Here is a 23,227-nt window from a genome sequence, read left to right as displayed (position 1 = left end):
GCAACATTTTCTAAACTCTAAAGTCAGAAACTGCCTCAAACCTCTACAATTCTCGAGATAGTAAGTAAAACTACCAATAGCTTTTGGGAGTGATGTTTTAAGATGCAAAGATCAACGTGTCATTGAACTTTGACTTTCATCATCATTCTCTGGCAAATTGGCTTCTAAAATTTTAATTTGGTCTCAACTTTAACCTATTCCTCTCTTCTTATCCTAGCTTTAAAAAAAAAAAAAAAAAAGCATAGACATCACTTTTTGCATATCAGGTCTTCCTCAAATGTTCTACCTACTCTGCACTTTAGTTTTTATGCCCAACTGACACTATCACTGACACCCTTGACATTTACATAAAATTCATTAAATGAACAGACACCTTACGATTTCCCCTGGAGAGCTTAGAACATCTTTGCTGCTGGATTTGATTTTCCTTCAGGGATGCTGAGTTTCATTCTGATACCTCAATGCATGCATTTTACTTTTAGGTGTTTCACAACCAGCTCCTTCGTTTTCTGGGGAAACATGATCCAATTAACAGAAGGTGGTGGAATCTATTCCCATCTCAGCTAGGCCTGAGGCAGGCTGGGAACCCGAATCTTCTTTGGTCCCACCTCAATCCGTGAAAGCCACCCACCAGCCCACCGGACAGGGAGAATGTGGGTGGGACACCAATGGAGAAGAGAAACCAAAGGTGCTGGCACTAAAGCCAGAGTTGTATTAGACCCTGCTCTGATGCTAGGAACCCAGGCGTCCGCTCTTCCCAAGCATCTAAGGCGTCTGCAGGCCAGGCCTCTAACTGCTTTAACATAACCTGATGAAGACAACAGTTCGAGTCCTGCCACTCCAGCCACACAGCAACACCTTAGAGCAGAAAAGGAACAAAATGCCGTTGCACAATTTATTCAACCTCAAGGTATTTCTAAACAGTTCTCACCCAACCAAAAAAAAAAAATTCTAAAAATAAAAACATTAAAAAGCCACCCACATCTCGTTCTGAAGTTTTAAGGGCTGTGAGGTTTGTGTCAAGCAGATTTGAAGCTAACGATGGCAGGTTTGGGGAGTCTCGCCTGCGATGAGGGTCCTGCAATGAGATGCCGTTTCTGTGTCTCCGGGTAAGTCCCAGGCTGGGTGCGAGGGGCCCAGGCCCTGCCCCTCCGCGCCCCGAAATCCGAGCCCCAGGAGAGCCCCTCGGATATCCCCTAGCCCCGCCTGCGGTTCCCACGGACGTTACCCGAAGCTACGGAGATCCGGGGTGGCAGCCCGAATGGCGGCGGCCCCGGGCCCATGGGGACCCTTGGCCCCGTACTCACCGAAGTCCAGGAACTGTTTGATGGAGAGCGGCGACGGCGAAAAGCGCGAGTAGCGCTCGATCTGCTTGGGCACCGGCTGCTTCAGCAGCCACCGGAACAGCCGCATCCTCGCCGGGGCGGCGCACAGACCCGCCTAGACGCCCGGGTGGCCGCAAGGGCTGGCGCAGCCAAGCCGCACGGATACGGCACGTTTGCTAAGCGCGCACCCCGGCCTCTACCTCGGCCTCGGCGCCGCCGGTGCAGCCGCCGCAGCAGCAGCAGCAGCAGCAGCTCCAGGACCGCGGCCGGCCGCCCGCGGCTTCCCTAGGCTCCGCCTCGCTGGGCGGAGTCGGTTGCTGCACGTACGCGGCGCGCGAGGGGCGGCGAGGAGCGCGAGGGGCACGCGGCCGCGCGCGCCCTCCACTGATTGGCCGCCGCTGCCTCTGTGACGTTTGTATTTTGTCCGGGCGCGGCGCCAGAGACCCCCTCCCTGGCTCGTGGGACTCAGCCCAGCCCGGCAAGTGCAGCCGCTCTCAGCTCCGCCTCTGGCTGGGTTCTCCACTGCCGAAAGGTAGCCGAGGTGCCCGCGGACCGGGAAGAGGCCGGGAGCCCGGAATCCGATCCTCCGCGCTGCTCAAGACCCTTCTCAACCGCAGGCGCCTTTTCCGGGAGGACTTGCAGTTCGCCGCATCTTGACACTTAGATTTTACAGCCTAGCTAGACTGACTCTGTTTCGTGGCCCAACCCCACCCCCACCTCCCTGCCTCACTCCCGAGAGAACACCTTTGGACTGGATTGTTAGGTCGCTGGTTCTCTTTTTCGTGGCTCCTTGCCCCTCCTTCCCGCACAAGATTGTCACTGATTGCATTTCATGTCTCCCCACCACCACCGTTGGACGGGATCCATTGTGAGGTCAGGGGTCACTAACACCCCCTACCTCCCCAATGCCAGTGGACAGGATAATTGCAAGGTCACTGACTCTGTTTCATACCCCCCCACCCCACTACTACCATTGGAAAGGATCAAATGTAAGGTCACTGGCACTTTCTTTCATACCCCTTCTCTGCACCACCACCACAGGACAGCTCCCTTCATGCTTCACCACCACTTTTGGACGGGAGTCTATGCTTACACAGTGTTGGGTATTCTTTATCTCAAGTGAATTTGAGAGCCTGGCATGGTAACATGCACCTATAGTCCCAACGACCGTGCACGCGGAGGTGGGAGGATCACGTGAGCCCAGAAGTTCAAGATCTGCCTAGGCAACATACCCAGACCCCCCTCTCAAAAAAAAAAAAAAAAGTGAACTTGAACTCAGGGCTCAGCATATGAAATTGTTATTTCCTATTTTGAGTGAATAAAGTACAGCTTGCTTTAGCCATTTCCACCAAACCTTGGCTTTTTTTTTTTTGGCAATATGTAAACATAAACATGTAACCAAAAGGACAGGAAGAATGTTCTTTAAGGAAAGGTACAAATGTGACTGGAAGCCACTCCTTGGGTCTCTGATTGGACTAGTTTTCTCACTGAATGAGATTATTGGTGGGTAGCTATTTAGCTTTTGTGCCTTCAGTGGACATTTATGCAGCCAATTCTTTGCTTAATAAAACAGTTGCATCTCTACTCTGAATGTAAAGAAAAGTAACATACACAGTAAAAGACATCGGTCAGGTGCGGTGGCTCACGCCTGTAATCCCAGCACTTTGGGAGGCCGAAGCGGGCGGATCACGAGGTCAGGAAATCGAGACCATCCTGGCTAACATGGTGAAACCCCAGCTCTACTAAAAGTACGAAAAATTAGCCGGGTGTGGTGGCGGGCCCCTGTAGCCCCAGCTACTCGGGAGGCTGGGGCAGGAGAATGGCATGAACCTGGGAAGCAGAGCTTGCAGTGAGCCGAGATCGTGCCACTGCGCTCCAACCTGGGCGACAGAGCAAGACTCCGTCTCAAAAAAAAAGACATCCAGTGGTCTTCTAGACTTTTGGATTTTCAAGAACATCTTGGTCATCTTGGTAGAGGTATGTAGACTACCATGTTTTTTCCATTCAAATTAAATCAAAGCATTAAAAAAGACATACTAACAACTTCTTTAACCAGGAGCTTTACCAGAAGAGCTAAGTAATCCAGTTGGTGTGCATGGGCAGAGAAAGAGAAGACCAGTGGCCTGTGGTTCCTAAAGTGACTCTCAGGTGCTACCTGGAAGTGGAGCGATAATTGGTGGCAGTTTTCAGTGAGCAGGAAGAAGCTGGATATTTGTGGAGAGGGAGATTTTCTCAGCCTAAGCAACAAAGCGCTGATCTTTCTGCGCTTGCAAATCACTTGTTTCACTTCTTCCTTTTCCACTGCACAAAATGCTACTTAAAATCCATTCTGTTGATTTGATTATTTAAACTTTCATGTACTTAATTTTATTTCTGCTTTTCCAAAAGGTGACAAAGTCCTAGAAGTTGGGAACAATATGAAAGAGCCGGATATAATGTAAAATGTGCTTAGACAAGGCTAAGGTCACCTAGGCTGTCTGCGTCACCCTTATTTTTATGTCAGATTAAGATACCTGATTTATCTTCCTGGCATTTGTGACAGTCAAATGAAATAAACCATATGTAATATAAATACAAGGTACTATACCTCTTGTGTACAGCAATGCACATATTTTTACCTAATACTTTCATGATAACTTGCAGAGGCCAGAAGTGACACCAGTGTGTTGATAAATAGATCTTGATGAACTTTTTTCAACTCCTTGTACATACCAAGGTCTAGTGCAGACCCCACTCCCAGTGGCTTTCAAAAGTGAAATCCCTGGACCTGCGGCAGCAGCATCACCTGAAAACTTGTTAGAAATGCAAACTCTTGGGGCATCTAATCCTAGCACTTTGGGAGGCAGAGGCGGGCAGGTTGCTTGAGCTCAGGAGTTGGAGACCAGCCTGGGCAACATGGCAAAACTCCATCTCTACTAAAAATACAAAAATATTAGCAGGGCAAGGTGGTGTGCTCCTATAGTCCCAGCTACTTGGGGGGCTGAGATGGGAGGATAGCTTGAGCTCAGGAAGTGGAGGCTGCAGTGAGCCAAGATTGCACCACTGCACACCAGCCTGGGTGACAAAGTGAGACCCAGTCTCAAAAAAAAAAAGAGGCCTGGCGCAGTGGCTCACGCGTGTAATCCCAGCACTTTGGGAGTCTGAGGTGGGTGGATCACGAGGTCAGGAGATCGACACCAGCCTGGCTAACATGGTGAAACCCCGTCTCTACTAAAAATACAAAAATTAGCTGGGCGTGGTGGTGCACACCTGTAATTCCAGCTACTCGGGAGGCTGAGGCAGGAGAACCACTTGAACCCAGGAGGTGGGGTTGCAGTGAGCTGAGATTGCGCCATTGCACTCCAGCCTGGGCCACAGAGCAAGACTCTGTCTCAAAAAAAAAAAAAAGATTAGGCCAGGTGCGGTAGCTCTCGCCTGTAATCCCAGCACTTTGGGAGGCTGAGGCGGGTGGATCACCTGAAGTCGGGAGTTGGAGACCAGCCTGACCAAAATGGAGAAACCCCATCTCTACTAAAAATACAAAATTAGCAGGGCATAGTGACACATGCCTGTAATCCCAGCTACTCGGGAGGCTGAGGCAGGAGAATCACTTGAACCTGGGAGGTGGAGGTTGCAGTGAGCCGAGATTGCACCATTGCACTCCAGGCTGGGCAACAAGAGCAAAACTCCATCTTAAAAAAAGAAAAAAAAGAAAAAGAAATGCAAACTCTTGGGCCCCACTGCAGCCCTACTGAAGCAGATCTGCGTTTTAGCAAGCAATGAGGGTCTTAAAGATATGGCCACAAATTCTTTGATACCCCTCAAGAGATGCAGCTTAATTCCTTTCCACTTGAATGTGGGTCAGACTTAGCTCATGCTTCTAACAAAGAAGAGTGTGGCCAGAAGTGATGAGATCTCACTCCGGAGACTGGGATCCTACAAAATGCCTGACCAGTACTCCTCAAAACTATCAAGGGTATTCAAAACAAGGAAAGCCTGAGAAACTGTCACCTACCAAGAAGAGCCTAAGGAGATATGACAACCAAATATAATGTACTATCCTGGTTGGGATTCTGGAACAGAAAAAAAAAGGATATTAGTAATGATAAATGTTTGAGGTGGTGGATACGCTAATCATCCTGATTTGACCACTCTACATTGTATGTATCAAAATGTCACTATATACCCCATAAATATGTACAATTATTATGTGTCAATTAAAAAATTTTTAAAGGATATTAGGATAGGGAGAGATTTGTTAAAGGATACAAAATTATGGCTATACAGGAGGAATAAGTTCTAGTGTTCTATAGCACTGTAGGGTGACTATAGTTAAAAACAATGTATTATATAGTTTCAAATAGTTAGAAGGAGAATATTGAAGTTCCCAACACAAGGAAATGGAAATGTTTGAGATTATGAATATGCTGATTACCCTGATCTGATCACTGTGTAACCTCATGAATATGTACAATTATTATTTGTCATTTAAAAATATAACTAGAAATTTAAAATACAGGCCGGGCGTGGTGGCTCATGCCTGTAATCCCAACACTTTGGGACGCTGAGGCAGGCGGATCACCTGAGGTCAGGAGTTCAAGACCAGCCTGGCCAACATGGTGAAACCCTGTCTGTACTAAAAATAAAAAAATTAGCCAGGCATGATGGTGGGTGCCTGTAATCCCAGGTACTTGGGAGGCTGAGGCAGAAGAATTGCTTGAACCCGGGAGGCGGAGGTTGCAGTGAGCCGAGATCGCGCTATTGCACTCCAGCCTGGGCGACAGAGTGAGACTCTGTCTCAAAAAAAAAAAAAGGGAATTTAAAAAATAAAGTCAATATAGGCAATCATTCTAGCTAAAAGGAATAAAATATTCTAAAACAAATGGACAAAGGGATGTTAGGTAAAACTAAGGAATTCTGAATAAAGTATAGACTTTGGCCCAAATTTGTTTAATAATAACGTATCAATATTGGTTCATGAATTATAGCAAATGTACTATACTAATGCTCCCTGCCTCCCTACCTCTCTCCCTCCCCCCACCTCTCTCTCTCTCTGTCTCTGTCTCTCTCTCTCTCTCCTATGATACTCCCCCTGCGAAGCCTTGAGATGACAAAGCTCTAGCCAACACCTTGATTGACACCTCATTGTAACCTTGAGAGACACCTCATTGTAACCTTGAGAGAGACCCTGAGTCAGAACCACTCAACTAAGCAGCTCCTGGACTCCTGACCCCCAGAAATCCTTAGTTTGTTGTAATAAGTGTTTGTGGTTTCCAGCTGCTAAGTTTCTGGATAATTCATTACGCAGCAACAGTTAACTAATATACAAGCCCTCCAGGTAATTTTTTTTTTTTTTTTTTTTTTGAGACAGACTCACTCTGTCGCCCAGGCTGGAGTGCAGTGGCATGATCTCAGCTCATTGCAACCTCTGCCTCCCAGGTTCAAGCAATTCTCGTGCCTCAGCCTCCTGAGTAGCTGGGATTACAGGTGCGCACCATCACGCCTAGCTAATTTTTTGTATTTTTAGTAGAGACAGGGTTTCACCATGTTGCCCAGGCTGGTCTCGAACTCCTGAGCTCAGGCAATCTGCCCACCTCTGCCTCCCAAAATGCTAGGATTACAGGCGTGAGGCACCGCGCCCGGCCACCTGCGGGTAATTCTGATGCACCTCAGTGTGAAAATCACTGTCCTCCCCTAACCCACTCTAACCTAACTCCCTATTCCTTCCAGCTAATGCCTCAGATCTCAGTGTAATCATCACTTAAACATAAAAGGAGGCCTTCCCTGACCATAAAGTCAGTTCCTTCTCCTTGCCATATGATTTCTCGATTCTCTGTACTTCCCAGAGTTACCTCCAAACACTTTGTTATAGTTTGATCAATGCCTGTCTTCTACACTAGACTTAAGCCTTGGCAGGGCTGGGACCAAGTCTGGTGTACTCACTGCTGCATCCCCAGTACCCAGCATAACTAACAGTCACTGTTCAGGTTCACAACAAACATGTATTAAATACATAAAAATCAACAAAAATAACAACCAAACCTATCCCAAATCTCATTCCTTCTCAACAGCTGCTATAGAACACTAGAACTAGGCAAAGGTAGTTTTCTGAGTAATTTAAATAATAATGGACACTTTATTAAATCATAATATGATACAGCCAAAATCCAAAGTAGAGTGGAATAGATGAGAAAAAAAAGATCTATCTCCCTAACTAGTGGATCTTGTTACAAAATACCTCTGTCACCATTTGACAGGGGTATAATATCCCGCTCTCCTTGTATTTTCTTCCTCCTTCTCTCTTCTCGGTTAATGTTTTTTTGAGCACCTATTGTGTGCTGTGTGAAAGCACTTATGTTGTCTCTTCACAGTGAATATGATGGATGAATATTATCCTCATTTTACAGGTGAGTGAGGTAAGACACAGAAAGGTTAAAATAATTTAAGTTTATACAACTCGTAAATGGCGGTCTGGGTTTGAATCCAGGTCTCCTGGCTCTCAATTCGATGTTCTTTCATAATACCAGCCTGCCTTTTTAAAACAAAATAGACTTTATTTTTAAAGAATTTTTAGGTTCACAGCAAAATTCAATGGAAAACACAGGGAATTCCCACATATCCCCCTGAGACACACATCCTCTTCCACCATCAACATCCCCTACCAGACTGGTACATTTATTACAATCAAGGGACCCATATTAACACATCATTATCATCCAAAGTCCATAGTTTACATTAGGATTCACTCCTACTGTTGTACATTTTGTGGGTTTGGACAAATGTATAATGACAAGTATCCACCACTATAGTATCACACAGAATAGTTTTGCTGTCCTAAAACTCCTCTGTGCTCTGCCTATTCAACCCTCCCTTTCTTCTGACCCCTGGAAACCACTGATCTTTTCACTGTCTCTAATTTTGCCTTTTCCAGAATGTCATATAGTTGGAATTCTACAGGATGTGGCTTTTTCAGACTGGCTTCTTTCACATCGCCATATGCATTTAAAGTTTCTCAGTGTCTTTTCATGGCTTGATAGTTCATTTCTTTTTAGGGCTAAATAATATTTCACCGTGTTGGATTTATCACAGTTTATTATTCATTTACCTACTGAAGGATGTCTCGGTTGATTCCAAGATTTGCCAGGCACCTTTCGATTTTAAGAGTGGGAAGTGAGATGGTGAAAATAAGTGAACTAGTGGATCAAGGGTTACTTAATAAAGCTTTACTAAATGTACATCTTTAATCAAATATGTGTATTATTTGAAGAAGTAGCTCTTTTCTCCCGTGTCTAGATTCTAGATTTTTTAATTTTTTTAATTCTTATGGATGCATAATAGCTGTATGTACTTATGGGGTAGGATTTTTTTCAGCAAACTCTTTTGGATGGCCCAAACCCTCTTGAAGCCCTGTTTATCCTGGTCCTTTTGTTTCTAATTAAGGGGTTTCAGCCTTTATATTCCTCCAAAAGAGGTCAGAAAAGAATTTTTTGTTTGTTTGTTTGTTTGAGATGGAGTCTCGCTCTGTCACACAGGCTGGAGTGCAGTGGTGCGATCTCAGTTCACCGCAACCTCCACCTCCCAGGTTCAAGCGATTCTCCTGCCTCAGCCTCCCAAATAGCTGGGATTACAGGCGCATGCCACTGTGCCTGGCTAATTTTTTTCTTTCTTTTTTTTTTTTTGTATTTTTAGTAGAGATGGGGTTTCACCATGTTGGCCAGGCTGGTCTTGAACTCCTGATCTCAGTTGATCCATCCACCTCGGCCTCCTAAAGTGCTGGGATTACAGGCATGAGCCACCACGCCTGGCCAGAAAAGATTTTAAGTACAGGGATTATGTGACAGGATAATTTATTGAGAAATTAAATCTATGTTTTGATTTTGCTGCTCTTGGAGGTGCAGAAGAAAGGAGTCGCTTATCTTCCCCAGCCTAAAAGACAGTGGAGTCTTTGGCTCTGGCCTTTGGGCTGCTATGCCTTGACAATATCATTAGCTGCTTATGTGCAATGGGGTGCTTTGGTTTCTAGGACTGAAAACAGAAGTTGGAAGATATAGGAGACATTTTGGTTACCTCTATAAAATCCATTCCTTCTTCTATTGGTAACTACTCCCACTTTTGTTCACTCCCCCGGGCAGTTCATTTGTGCCTTGGGAAGAAAATAGCCCACCTCAGTTGTAGTCATGATATATATATGGGTCAATCTACAAACTAATGAGCTTAATTCTGATTGCTGGCCATGGCTCCTGGTTCAAGGATAGATACTTGACCCAATTTAGGCCAATGATATAGGAGGAGACATTTCCTGGGAGCTTCTGTGAAAGAAACTTGCTGCTATTCTGAGGAAGCTTCTAGAAGCACCTCTCTCAACCTCTCACTTTTCTCCTTCTCTCTTCCTACCTCATTCCCATCTCTGGGTGCACTCAAGGAAGCATGTAGTACCTGGAGTGCAGTAGACAACCATTTTGTGGCCAGAGTGAAGCTGACTTTGCAGAAAGCAGAGCAGAAATGGGAAGAAACTGGGTCCTCAGTGATGTTGTCAGGGCACTAAATCAATCCAACCTGAAGCCTTCTCTGAACTTCCAGTTACATGGGCCAGTACATTTTTATGGTTTAGGCCACCTTAAGCAGACTGATATTACTAGACTCAAAACTATCATAGGGCTGGGAGCAGTGGCTCACACCTGTAATCCCAGCACTTTAGGAGGCCAAGGCAAGTGGATTGCTTGAGCCCAGGAGTTCAAGACCAGCCTAGGCAACATGGCAAAACCCCATCTCTACTAAAAATACAAAAATTAGCTGGGCATGGTGGCACCCACCTACTACTGAGGAGGCCGAGTGGGGAGGATCATCTGAGCCTGAGAGGTTGAGGCTGCAGTGAGCCGTGATCTCACCACTGTACTCCAGCCTAAGAGACAGAGCAAGACCCCATCTCAAACTAAAAACTGAAAAAGTATCCTAACTTTCATGCCAAGCATACTTCAGGTATCCTGTACATACATATGGGGACAAGCCCCCCAGTAATGGCTGCTGTTGGGCATCTTGCCAGCTCTGCATGTGGGAATGCAAACCCGGATTTAATTTGATTTTTTAAAATAAAGAAAGATAATGTTTCTTGTGCCCAAGGGTTATGAACAAAATCAGATCCTATAATACCCAAAAGGGAAACAATAACAGAGGATGGTTAAATAAATCATGGCACACATACAATGAACCATTACACTGTCTTTAAAGGTTCTTTGTATGAAGTCTATATGAGAACACGGAAAATACAAACATTATAATAAGACGGAAAAAGCAAGATACTAAATTATGTATTAAATCTGAGCTTCAGGCAGGGCTCAGTGGCTCGTGCCTGTAATCCCAGCACTTTGGAAGGCGGAGGCGGGAGGATCACTTGAGCCCAGGAGTTCGTGACCAGCCTAGGCAACGTGACAAAACCCCATCCCTACAAAAAACAAAAACAAAAAAATCATCCAGGCCTGGTGAATTACGCCTATAGTCCCAGCTACTTGGGAAGCTGAGGTAGGAGGATGGATTGAGCTCAGGAGATCGAGGCTGCAGTGAGACAAGATCACACCACTGCACCCCAGTCTGGGTGACAGAGTGAGACCCTGTCTCTAAATAAATAAATAAATAAATAAACTGAGCTTAGCTATGAAGAGATCACCTAAACCTTTTTTATCGAAAGGTATAGAAGGAAATACAGCAAAATGCCAACAAAACAACCACCACTAATGAATGCTTTGAGTGATATCGTGGTTTGATGTGACATTGAGAAAATCCTTAGAATCCCTGGGTGGCAATGTGTTCTAAAAATCTGAACCAAGGATAGGTAACATGAATGACTTTATTCAGTTCTCCTTCACCCCAAAAGATGACTTGTCAGAATCCACTGCTCTTCTGTTTTTATCCAAAACATGATCTTATCTGTTTCTATTAATATTTACTTAGTCTCATAATTAACAGAGCATGAACCATTATTTGCAGCAGACTCTGACATCTGAGGTGCCACCTATTATCTAGAAAACTTGGCATTTCTTACATCAGCATTTAGTAAAGCCTTCTTTCATCCAAGCCGTTTGCCAAAGTACAGCCCTTACCGCCACCCCCAACCATCACAACCACCAGCAGCTTCCAAATCGCTATGATTTCCATCAGGAAGTGTTGTGTAGCTACCAGGGGGGCCTTTTCCCTAGGCCACCAGGGGCTTATTGTCAGCCCCAGCTGTTTTCGCCTTGGCCCCTCCACTAGATCTCATTTTTCTGGAGGTATTAAAGTTTTGAGAAAAAGAAAAACAGGCCAGGCACAGTGGCTCATGCCTGTAATCCCAGCACTTTGGGAGGTCGAGGCGAGAGGATCACTTGAAGCTAGGCCAGCCTGGCCAACATGGTGAAACCTCATTTCTACTAAAAATACAAAAACTAGCCAGGCGCAGTGTTGCGTGCCTGTAATCCCAGGTACTCGGGAGGCTGAGGCAGGAGAATCGCTTGAACCCAGGAGGTGGAGGTTGCAGTGAGCCGAGGTTGCGCCACAGCACTCCAGCCTGGGCAACAGAGCAAGACTCCGTCAAAAAAAAAGGAAGGAAGGAAGGAAGGAAGGAAGGAAGGAAGGAAGGAAGGAAGGAAGGAAGGAAGGAAAGAAAGAAAGAAAGAAAAAGAAAGAAAAACAGCCATTCTTCACAAGGAATTTAGGGATTCCTATTCAGGAATAATTTGTACCTTGTATCATCTGATGCATAAAATGACTATAGTATTAGTGATATTAAAGGAACAGAACTGGGGCCAAATGCTTCCCCCAATTTGAAGTGTGCCATAGAATAGAATAGAATAGGGCAGATTTCAAATCTATAGAGATTCATCCTCATGAGAAGTGCTAGAACTGCACTGCCCAATAGAGTACCACTAGCTACATGGGGTCGAAATGTGGCTAGTCCAAATTGAGACATGTCATATGTATAAAATTCACACCAGATTTCAGACTTGATATGAAAAAGGATGTAAACTATCTCATCAATAATTTTTTAGAGATGAGGGTCTTGCTATGTTACCCAGGCCTGCCTCAAATTCCTGGACTCAAGCTATTCTCCAGCGTCAGCCTCCCAAGTAGCTGGGATTACAGGCATGAGCCATTGTGTCTGGCTACATTACTAATTTTTATAATGATTACATGTTGAAATGATAACTGATATGGTTTGGCTGTGTCCCCACCCAGATCTCATCTTAAATTGTAGCTCCCAGCCGGGCGCGGTGGCTCACGCCTATAATCCCAGCACTTTGGGAGGCCAAGGCGGGTGAATCACGAGGTCAGGAATTCCAGACCAGCCTGACCAACATGAAACCCTGTCTCTACTAAAAATACAAAAAAAAATTAGCCGGGCGTAGTGGTGCGTGCCTGTAATCCCAGCAACTCAGGAGGCTGAGGCAGGAGAATTGCTTGAACCTAAGAGGCAGAGATTGCAGTGAGCCGAGATCACGACACCACACTCCAGCCTGGGTGACAGAGTGAGACTCCGTCTCAAAAAAAAAAAAAAAAAAAACTGTAGCTCCCTTAATTCCCACATGTTGTGGGAGGGACCCCATGGGAGACAATTGAATCATGGAGGCGGTTTCTCCCACACTGTTCTTGTGGTAATAAATAAGTCTCATGAGAGCTGATGATTTTATAAGGGGTTTCCCCTTTCACTTGACTCTCATTTTTCTCTTTGTCTGCTGCCATGTAATATGTGCCTTTCACCTTCTGCCATGATTGTGAGGCTGCCCCAGCCATGTGGAACTGTGAGTCCATTAAACTTCTTTTTCTTTATAAATTACCCAGTCTTGGGTCTTTATCAGCAGTGTGAGAATGGACTAATACAATAACCTTTTGGATATATTGATTAAATATAACATATTGTTAAAATTGATTTTATCTGTTTCTTTTTACCCTTTTAAAAGTGTGCCTTCTAGAAAATGTAAAATTACCTCAGTGGCTCACATTTGTGGCTCATATTAGATTTCTACTGGACAGTGCTGTGCTAGGTATATTGCAGAGTGTCCTTTATACTTCTATTTATTTGGGAAGGTAACTAGCATTAGCTTCTGGACTTCTTTGTGCCAGGGCTGTGTTAGGTGCAGTTACCTCTTTTAATCCTCATATCATTTACAGATGAAGAAAACTGAGGCCTAAAAAGTTAAGTAACCTGCCTAAGGTCAGCCACTGAAGTATGGTAGAGCCAATAAATTCAATACTGGATTCTTGTTCAGTGCGTTATTCAGTTGGCAAGTGCTATAGTTTGAATGTTTGCCCCCTCCAAATCTCATGTTGAAATTTGATCCACAATGTTGGAGATGGGATCTGGTGGGACATGTTTGGGTTATAGGGGTGTGTATTAGTCCATTTTCATGCTGCTAATAAAGTCATACCTGAGACTGGGAAATTTACAAAAGAAAGGGGTTTAATGGGCTTACAGTTCCACATGGCTGGGGCGGCCTTGCAATCATGGCAGAAGGCAAGGAGGAGCAAGTCACGTCTTACGTGGTTGGTGGCAGGCAGAGAGCTGTGCAGGGAAACTCCCGTTTTTAAAACCATCAGATCTCTTGAGACTTATTCACTATCATGAGAACAGCATGGGAAAGACCCACCCTCATGATTCAATTATCTCCCACCGGGTCCCTCCCACAACACATGGGAATTATGGGAGCTACAAGATAAGATTTGGGTGGGGACATAGAGCCAAACCATATCAGGGTGGATCCTTTGTGAATAGATTAATGTCCTCCCTGGGTCGGGAGTGTGGGAGGGTGAGTTCTCACTTTATTAATTCCCACCAGAGCTGGTTGTGAAAAAGACTCTGGCATCTCCCTCCCCTTTCTATTGCTTCCTCTCTCGCCATGTGATTTCTGCATACCCTGGCTCCCCTTCCCCTTCTGACATAAGTGGAAGCAGCCTGAGGCTTTCACCAGGAGCAGATGCCGGCACCATGCTTCTTGTACAGCCTGCAGAGCCAAATAAACCTGTTTTCTTCATAAATCACCCAGCCTCAGGTATTCCTTAATAGCAACACTAAATGGACTAAAACACCAAGGCATTTTTCTCGGCCATGATTTGAAGATCTATACAAGCAGAGGAAGTGATGACAAAAAAGAATTGGAGGAGACGTGTTCTCAAAAAATGAAATTGCTTCACACAGATAAGCTTCACTGAAAAAATAAAACTACACTTCCTTAGTCCTTGAGGCCAAGTTAACAAACACATGACTGGTGATGAGTGATGTAGCCTTTTTATATAACCATAACTTAGAGTTTTTGAGTGGGTGCTGTTGAAGATCTAGACTTTTCCCATTCAAGAAAGAAAGATTCCTATATTTGTCTATAGTTTTAGATGTAGCAGGAAGAAAACTTTGCTAGCTAGTCCTGTAATTTTTTTTTTTTTTTGAGACAGGGTCTTGCTGTGTCGCCCAGGCTGGAGTGCAGTGGTGCAATCATGATCTTAGGTGAATTATCTAACCTCTCTGAGCTTTGGTTTTCTCATCCAAAAAGTGGGATATTAGAATAATGAAGCCTCCTTCATAGGTTTGTTGTAAGGACTGAAAATATTACTCTCCTGGCATCCACCAGCTTTCAATTATGGGGGCTGCTGCTGTTTCCATACATTTGAGCATGACAGCATAGTGTAGGCAGACACCTGACCTTGAAGTTCCAGGCCGAGATCTGCCACTAACTAGCTCTATGGGTTTGGGAAAATTGCTTTATCTTTCAACACCCTGTTCCTCAGATGTAAAGTGAGAGGGCTTGACTTCAGCTGATCTCTAAAAGGGAGATCATGAGTCTATGAGAAGAGCTCTGACTACAATACTAAATTATTTATTGATGCCAATGTAGTCACCCGAAGCTATTGTTCCTCAAGTACTAATTTATTCAATAGATCCTGAGGGAAGGGTTAGGACAAGTACTTTCACAGGAAAATAAGAGGAAATCATTTATTTTACTATAAGGAATAATTTCCAAAGCTGAAGGACAAAGGAAATAATGAAGAGAGGGGGAAAAGAGCTACCTCCAAATTTACGCATAAAAGCTATGTTTGTGTTCAAAGCATTATTCAAAACCAAGTTCAGAACTCTGATATTCCTCTCTAATTACATCAATTATTTTTTCACCAGCTTACAAAGCAAGTTTACTGCATGAGTCAGAGCTGTATTCTGTTTTTCCTTGTATAATTCCTTGTATAACCCTTTTTTTCTTGCATTCCTTTCCGTCAAAATGGCTTCGTTCTTTCACTGCATTTTTTTTTTCTTCTCAGCATTCCTGTTGTTGCCCTGGTTTCAGTGAGAAAGTCACTTTGGTCTTGGATAAGTTTTATTTGGCAGTATAACCCAAGAAATCTCTCATTCTTATGCTATGTCGTCTCATAGGGTGGAGAAGATTGGACTCTTATATACACCTCATAGTCATGGTCAAGGAACTCCATCTGAATTGGGTATAAGCTGAATTTCAGTAGTCAATAAAAAAGTAAAGATACATTTTCTCTTCCCCTTATTTAAACCTTCAATCTGGGGCAACTGTTGCCTTTTCCAATAGCCTTTCTGGCTTCTCCTAGGTAGAAGACTCACCTGTAACCTTCCCTTATACTTATCCATGCCTCACCTGCCTAACTAAGATCCTGTTGTCCTTTGTCTTCTCACAGGACTGGCCATGCTCCCAGTGAAGAACCGCTGCATACTCATTGGATGAGAAGCAGTTGCAATGAGATTTTGATTAACTCAGACTCCCTGGAGACATAAAATCTCTCCAACATTAGGAGAGTGAAAGGAAGAAAGTGAAGGAGAAAGTGAGTTCATGGTTCAAGTTGCAGAATAACCAAGAAAGAGATGGCAGCAAGCAAGGACTCAAGAGCTAAGAAGAACAACTGATAGAATGATTCTGGCCAAAGCATCCACGGAGGTGTGGTGCTATGATCTGAATACTTGTGCCCCTCAAAATTCATATGCAAAAACCCTAATCCCGAAGGTGAAGGTGTTAGGAGGAGGGGCCTTTGGGAGGTGATTAGGTCATCATGAATGGGGTCGGTGCCCTTATAAAAGAGGCCCCAGAGAGCTAGCTTGCCCCTTCCACCATGTGAGGATTCAGTGAGAAGGCACCATCTTTGAGAAAGCAGGCCCTCACTCAGATACTGAATCTGCCGGTGCCTTGACCTTGGAATTCCCAGCCTCTAGAACTGCAAGACATGAACTTCTGTTGTTTATAAGTTACCCAGTAGGCGAGTGGCAGCCTAAACAGACTAATACATGTGGTTAAAACCCAGGGGGCCTGGAGTCCTTTCCACCACCTACATTTGTCTTTTTGGGAGAGCAAAGTACATGTGCGTGCTATTGGTGGGGGAAGGGGAACTTTTCTAGGGGTGATTCGAAGTGCAATCATATTTCGGCCCCATCCCCAACAGCACTGGATTTCTCACCACCATGCAGCTTTTCCTGCCAGAAACACTCCGAGGAGGTGACAATTCCTGATTCTGCTCCCTACTCCCCCACCATACCAAATTCATGCTAAGGTCATTAATGATCTTCATGACCAAGGGATACTTTTTAGTCCTGTTTTTCTTGATCTTGTGGTCACTCCCTCCCTGTTGGAAAACTCTCTTTCTTTGAATTCAGTGACTCTATGCCTTCCTTGTTTTCCTCCTGCTCTCTGGACACTGCTGGGTCTCTCTTCATGACTTCTGCTTCTCTGCTTTATCTTAGAGTTTCTTAGAGCTCTGTCCTCACCCTTTTCTTAGTTGCCCCTCTCTTCTAGGCAATTTCCATTATCCCTGTGGCTTCACTTACCATCTCAATCCTGACTCCCAAATTTAAATCTCCTGCCCCTACATATCCAAATGCCTACTAGCCATTTCCTCTTGAGTGTCTTAGTGATCTCCTCAAGCTATACGTGTCCAAAATGGTACTCTTCTGTTCTTGTCAAAATCTTTATCTCCCAGCATTGCTCCCTTCCTTAGAAAATGGTGGCTTCATTGACCAGGTTGCTTAAGATAAGAACCTGGGAATCACTCTTAACACCTCCCTGTCTATCACCTCTTACATCCCCTCAGGCAACAAGTCTTTGCATTCTGTGTCCTCTATATCTCTTGAATCCTCTGCTTTCTTCCATCCCAACTACCACTATCCTGGCCAGGGCTATGGTTACTTTTCATCAGGCTATGGCAATGTTCTTATAACTGGCCTCCCTACATTTTCTCTTGCCTCCCACCCTATTCTTTCATCCACTGCAGCTTACGTGATCTTTAAAAATGTACATATAGTCATGCCACTCTCCTTCAATGGCCTATCCCTGCCTGGTCTAGACCCTAGCATCTCTCCATCTCCTCTTGTACAACTCTAGCTCTTATTTTGTCTGCTTTGGCAATACTGGATATATTTTAATTCTTTAAAATTCAGTGTTTTGCCTGCCTACAGCTTTTGGCTATGCTCTTCCTTCTGTCTAAAATGCTCTTTCCACTCCCATTGACCTGAAATAGCTAACCCCTACTCATCCTTAGAGTCTGCCTTAAACACCATGTCCTCAGGAAAACCTTTCCTGATCCTCCCAATGGACTCAGTCTCCTTTTAATCACTCCCATCACACCAGGCAGGCGGTACTCCTCCATAACACACTGCACACTTGAAGTTGATTAATAGCAAGTTTTGGTTTGCTGCCAGTGTTCCTCTCACAGCTGTAAGTTCCATATTGGCAGAGCCCGTGCCAGTTTGTCCACCACTGAGGTCTCAGTTCCTAGCATAGTGTCCAGCTGATCGCTAGCTCTCTGAACAATGCCCCCAGTCATTACTCCCAATGCTGTCACCAAGCCAGGCTTGTTGAATTGAAAACATCCTGTGGAGTCTTCCTATATTAGTTTTCAGTTGCTGCTGTATCAAATTACCACAAACTTCGTGGCTTAAAGCAACACAGATTTATTATCTTACAGTTCTAAAGGTCAGAAGTCCTAAAATCAAGGAGTAGGCAGGGCTGAATTCCTTCTGGAAGCTCTAGGTGAGAACTGACTTCTTTGCCTTTCTGGCTTTTTGAGGTTGCCTGTGTTCCTTGGCTCCTGGCCCTGTATCCCTCCAACCTCTGTTTCCATTGTCTCATCTCCTTCTCTGACTCTCCTTATCTCACTCTTACCCTCCTGTCTCCCTCTTATAAGAACCTTCGTGATTACATTGGACCCATCCAGATAATCCAGGGTAATCTCCGTATCTCAAGATCTTTAATTTAATCATATTTGTAATATCCCTTTTGTCATGTTAAGGTAATACATTCACAGCTTCCAGGGATAGGAGGTAGACAGGAGGTAGACATCTTTGGGGGGTAGGGTGCTATGGTGTGAATGTGTCCCCCAAAACCCATATGTTGGAAACTTAATCCACAATGCTATAGCATTGGGAGGTGTGGCCTTTTGGGAGGTATTTAGATTATGAGGGCTCTCTCCTCATGAATGGATTAATGTCATTATAAAAAGGACTTTCCAGAGTGGGTTTGCTGTCTTCTGCTCTTCTGCCATGTGAGGACATAGCCTTAGTCCTTTTTTTTCTTTTTTTTTGTCCTTGTACTTTTCACTATGTGTGGACACAGCAAGAAGGTCCTCACAAGACACCAGATTCTGGCACCTTGATATTCAACTTCTTAGCTTCAGAACTGTGAAAAATCAATTTCTGTCCTTTATAAATTACCCAGTCTCAGATATTTTGCCATAGCAGCAGAAAACAGACAAAGACGGAGGAGAAGGAGACATTATTCAGCCTCCTGTGCCCCAGCCTCCCGTGCCCCAGCCTCCCATGCCCCAGAAGATATTTTGCAAAGTTTGTGGGAACAAGTTCTGAACTTACCTACAAAATATCACACACCAGACACACTCATATACATAACAGTACTGACCACTATTACAACTTGCTCCTAGATTCTCTTGTAAATTTGTTTTCATTAGTCTTCCCTCAAGTGTGTACATATACTCCATAGTGTTCACATATACATAGTCCTCAATATGCTTGGAATATTCTTCCAGATTCCTGTCCCATTGATGAGGAAGGCAGAGCCACAGGAAGGGAGTGAGGTTCAGCCAAGCAGCTGAAGTGACCTCCTTGTCTACTCTCCCAACTCCAAGTCCGCTATCCAAACTGTCACTTTCTCAAGAAACTGGCTGAGAGGATGGTCACAAGTTGTCTCAGGTGGAAGAATTTTAGCAAGAAGCTGTGGTTGAACATTTTTAGATGCATTTATAATTTATAGGACAATGTTCAGAAAATGCACACCACCTTATTTGGCAAAAAGGGTTTCATGATACAAATAATGTGCGTTTTAAATACCTGATTCAGTTGGCATCAATACTCTTAAGACTGTGATACCCTGATCCTCAAAATGCTACCTATGGACCACTGTGCATCCACCTCAGAGTTGGGGTGGGTAGAAACACCAAGCCCTAGGAATGGCCTTATCTTGCGTTACAGCTGTGATCTCATGCTTTTCTGATAGTTACAGAAATCAAACAGAAAATGCTACTTCTGGCAGCACTGAATGTACTAACTGGGAACGAATCTTGCTCCCAACAGGCATGATCTAGATATTTGTGGAAGCAAAGACAAACGTGTTTTTCTCTCATGGCATCTACTTTCCTTGCAGTAACCAGCTCTCAATTATTTAACCCTTGCCCCCATCTAGGATTATTGCTTTGTGAGCATTCTATTTTTTTCTTAAGTCCTGATTATTTGACCCATGAAAGATTTCCAAGGGGGCAAGAAGGAATTGAAAACATTTTTCTCCTTCCTTATCCTCCTGAGTAGCTGGAACTACAGGTGTGCACTACCAGATCTGGCTAATTTTTGTATTTTTAGTAGAGACAGGGTTTCACCATGTTGGCCAGGCTGGTCTTGAACTCCTGACCTCAGGTGATCCGCCGCCTCAGCCTCCCAAAGTGCTGAGATTACAGGCATGAGCCACCATGCCCAGCCCATTTTTCTACATTCTTCATACTTTTATTTATTAAAAGGAGAACATCACTTCTAAGGAAAGCTCTGGGTAGGTTGCTCTGAGTCCTCTGACCCTAAGAGATGGACATCCCTATAGTGTAATCTAGTCATGATGTTTCAGAGCGTGGAGGGAACTCAGTGATCAGCTGGTCTATCTTTTTGTTTTGTAGATGAGGGAGCAGCAGCCTAGACAGTTGAGTGAATCGCCCAGGGACATACAGGTCAGGGCTGTTGACAGTTTCATAAGGCCATAAAAAAATATCAACCACGAGTCTACATATCTTGCTGATAACAGTTATAGATACAGCTTCCATATAATAAATTTAGTCTTTACTGTTTTAAGATTTCGTGATAATTCAATCTGAGCTAGGCCAAAGTTTACTTGAAACCCTCTTTGAAAGAAAAGCTTGCTAAGCAATTAAAGGTGTAAAAAGATCATAGGATATCTAGTTTACCTGTTTCTAGGAGCAAAGTGTACAAAGGACATTTGCCTTTAACTATATGCAACTACGCTTCTGATTTTAAAATAAACCATTAAACTAGGCCTTGCAAAACATCAATTTGGAACCATCTTGTTAATTATTTACTCCTCATTACATATTTGCAATTAAAATTGTTTTAAGTCACGAGCATCAGACTTTTCATTGATCTGGTTTAAGTATGCCTTCTACTGACTCAGAATTAACTGCAGGGCATCAAAAGGAATCAGAAATTGTGTGGCAAGCCTGACTCTGCCAGGGCAACTGTCCTCATTTACCTTGAGTGAATCTTGGACACTTTTGCTTTGATGAATGGGAAGGGCGGAGTGTTTAGTAATTTGTTTTCCCCACCAGTACTGATGTGGTTCTTTTAATGGCAACCCCTATTTATACACATCAAGGATTTCTTCAGATGAAAACTGACAACAAGGTAAGTCATTCCAAGGCCTTTCGGAAGTCCTTTGTCCTTCCTTCCTACACCCCACACACCATTATCCTAGGCAGCTTCTGCCACCCAGCTCTCTAGGGAACAGTTAATCTGACAGGATTTGGTTTAAACTCTGGGCCCCTACCAAGACATTCAAGGAAAAGTCTCCTAACTGTTTTGTCAATTGCAAAATACAACTGATTCCTCATGGAAAGCTCTTTCCCTCCTTTAAGGCAGGGACTATTATTCAAGGCTACGTACTTTTCAAAGAATCTTGCTTTGGGGTGGTTCTCTGTATTGAAAGGACACTTTTGATATTGCCCATGATTTCATCCTCCTCTTCCTTCCCTTGTATCTAGGGTTACCAGATGAAATGCAGGACATCCAGTGAAATTTGAATTTCAGACAAACAACAAAATGTTTTACTACAAGCGTGCCTCATGTACTATATGGAACATACTTATACTAAAAAAATTATTTGCTGATTGTGTAAAATTCAAATTTCACTAGGTATCCTGGATTGATTGATGGTTTTGCTTTTTGTTTTTTGCTAGATCTGGCAACCCCATATGATTCCCTTCTTTTAACTTTGTTTTGTTCTTGATATGGTTTGACCATGTCCCCACCCAAATCTCATCTTGAAGTGTAGCTCCCACAATTCCCACATGTTGTGGGAGGGACCCGGTGGGAGGTAATTGAATCTTGGGGGCGGGTCTTTCCCATGCTGTTCTCATGATAGTGAATAATTCTCCCGAGATCTGATGGTTTTATAAAGGGGAGTTTCCCTGCACAAGTTATCTCTCTTGCCTGCTGCCATGTGAGACATGCCTTTCACCTTCTGCCATGATTGTGAGGCCTCCCCAGCCATGTGGAACTGTGAGTCCATTAAACATATTTTTCTGTATAAATTTCCCAGTCTCTGGCATGTCTTTATTAGCAGTGTGAAAACATACTAATACAGTTCCTTCTCCTAAAATTTTATTTTAATAGGCTCTCTTCTCAATTTCGTTCTCCTCTTTAAGGACAGTTTTTTCTTCACCTTCTGTTTTTATTTGAGGGTATAATTTTTTTTGCAATTTGGGATTGTGATGAGCAGCACCAGACTTCTGTAGAGAGGGGCTCAGAGCCACAGCTCGGGTGAGATTTGAGAAGGGCCTGTCTGAGACCATGTCTTTTGAAGTTCTTCCCTCAGCAAATGCTGCATGTTAAGCACTGCCTTCTCTAACTGGTACTTCCAAAACGCCACTGGAAAACATTAACATGGTAAGTTACTAATACTGCGTTAGGCCGTTCTGGTGTTGCTATAAAGAAATACCTGAGACTGGGTCTTTTATAAAGAAAAGAGGGCTCACGGTTATGCAGGCTGTACAAGCCTGGTGCTAGCATCTGCTTGGCTTCTGGGGAGGCCTCAGGGAGCTTTTACTCATGGAGGAAGGCAAAGGGGAGCAGGCAAGTCCCACGGTGAGAGCTAGAGCAAGAGGGAGAGTTGGGGGAGGTGTCATACACTTTTAAATGACCAGATCTCTCAAGAACTTACTATTGTGATTATCACACCAAGCCACGAGGGAACTGCCCCCATGATCCAATCACCTCCCACCAGGCCCCACCTCCAACACTAGGGATTATATTTCAACATGAGATTTGGAGGGGACAAACATCCAAACTATATCAAATACCTTACTAGAAGTGATTTAAAAATTTTATCTCCATCTACTTTAAGTAAACGCTTTTAAAAGTATAACATGCATACAGAAATGTGTCCAATTAAAATATGCACAGCTGGTTGAATTTTCCCAAAGTAGACATCCTAGGTAGCCAGCACCCAGATTGAGAAATACAACACTAGAGGCCAGGCGTGGTAGCTCACGCCTGTAATCTCAGCACTTTGGGAGACCGAGGTGGATGGATTATTTGAGGTCAGGAGTTCAAGATCAGCCTGGGCAACACGGAGAAACCCCGTCTCTACTAAAACTACAAAAATTAGCCGGGCTTGGTGGTGCACACCTGTAATCTCAGCTACTCGGGAGGCTGAGGCAGGAGAATCGCT

General features: G+C 44.1%; 1 protein-coding gene across 2 annotated transcripts in view; it reads right to left on the bottom strand.

Moving 5' to 3' along the window:
- PDK3 (pyruvate dehydrogenase kinase 3) overlaps positions 1-23,227 on the bottom strand; it is a 300,615-nt gene that overhangs the window by 74,260 nt on the left and 203,128 nt on the right. The window contains exon 2 of one of the 2 annotated variants that reach the window (XM_058441397.1): positions 1,308-1,519. In XM_058441397.1, the coding sequence (XP_058297380.1) occupies positions 1,308-1,413 (106 nt within the window). In that variant the 5' untranslated portion in view covers positions 1,414-1,519. Of the gene's footprint in view, positions 1-1,307; positions 1,599-23,227 lie in introns of those variants that run through there. The other variant, XM_032756696.2, reaches the window with a different exon arrangement.

Source organism: Hylobates moloch, unplaced genomic scaffold (genome assembly GCF_009828535.3).
Source record: "Hylobates moloch isolate HMO894 unplaced genomic scaffold, HMol_V3 SCAFFOLD_7, whole genome shotgun sequence".
Lineage (NCBI taxonomy): Eukaryota > Metazoa > Chordata > Mammalia > Primates > Hylobatidae > Hylobates > Hylobates moloch.
The sequence above is the reverse complement of the archived record's forward strand: the minus strand, read 5'-3'. Positions and strand labels throughout refer to the sequence as shown.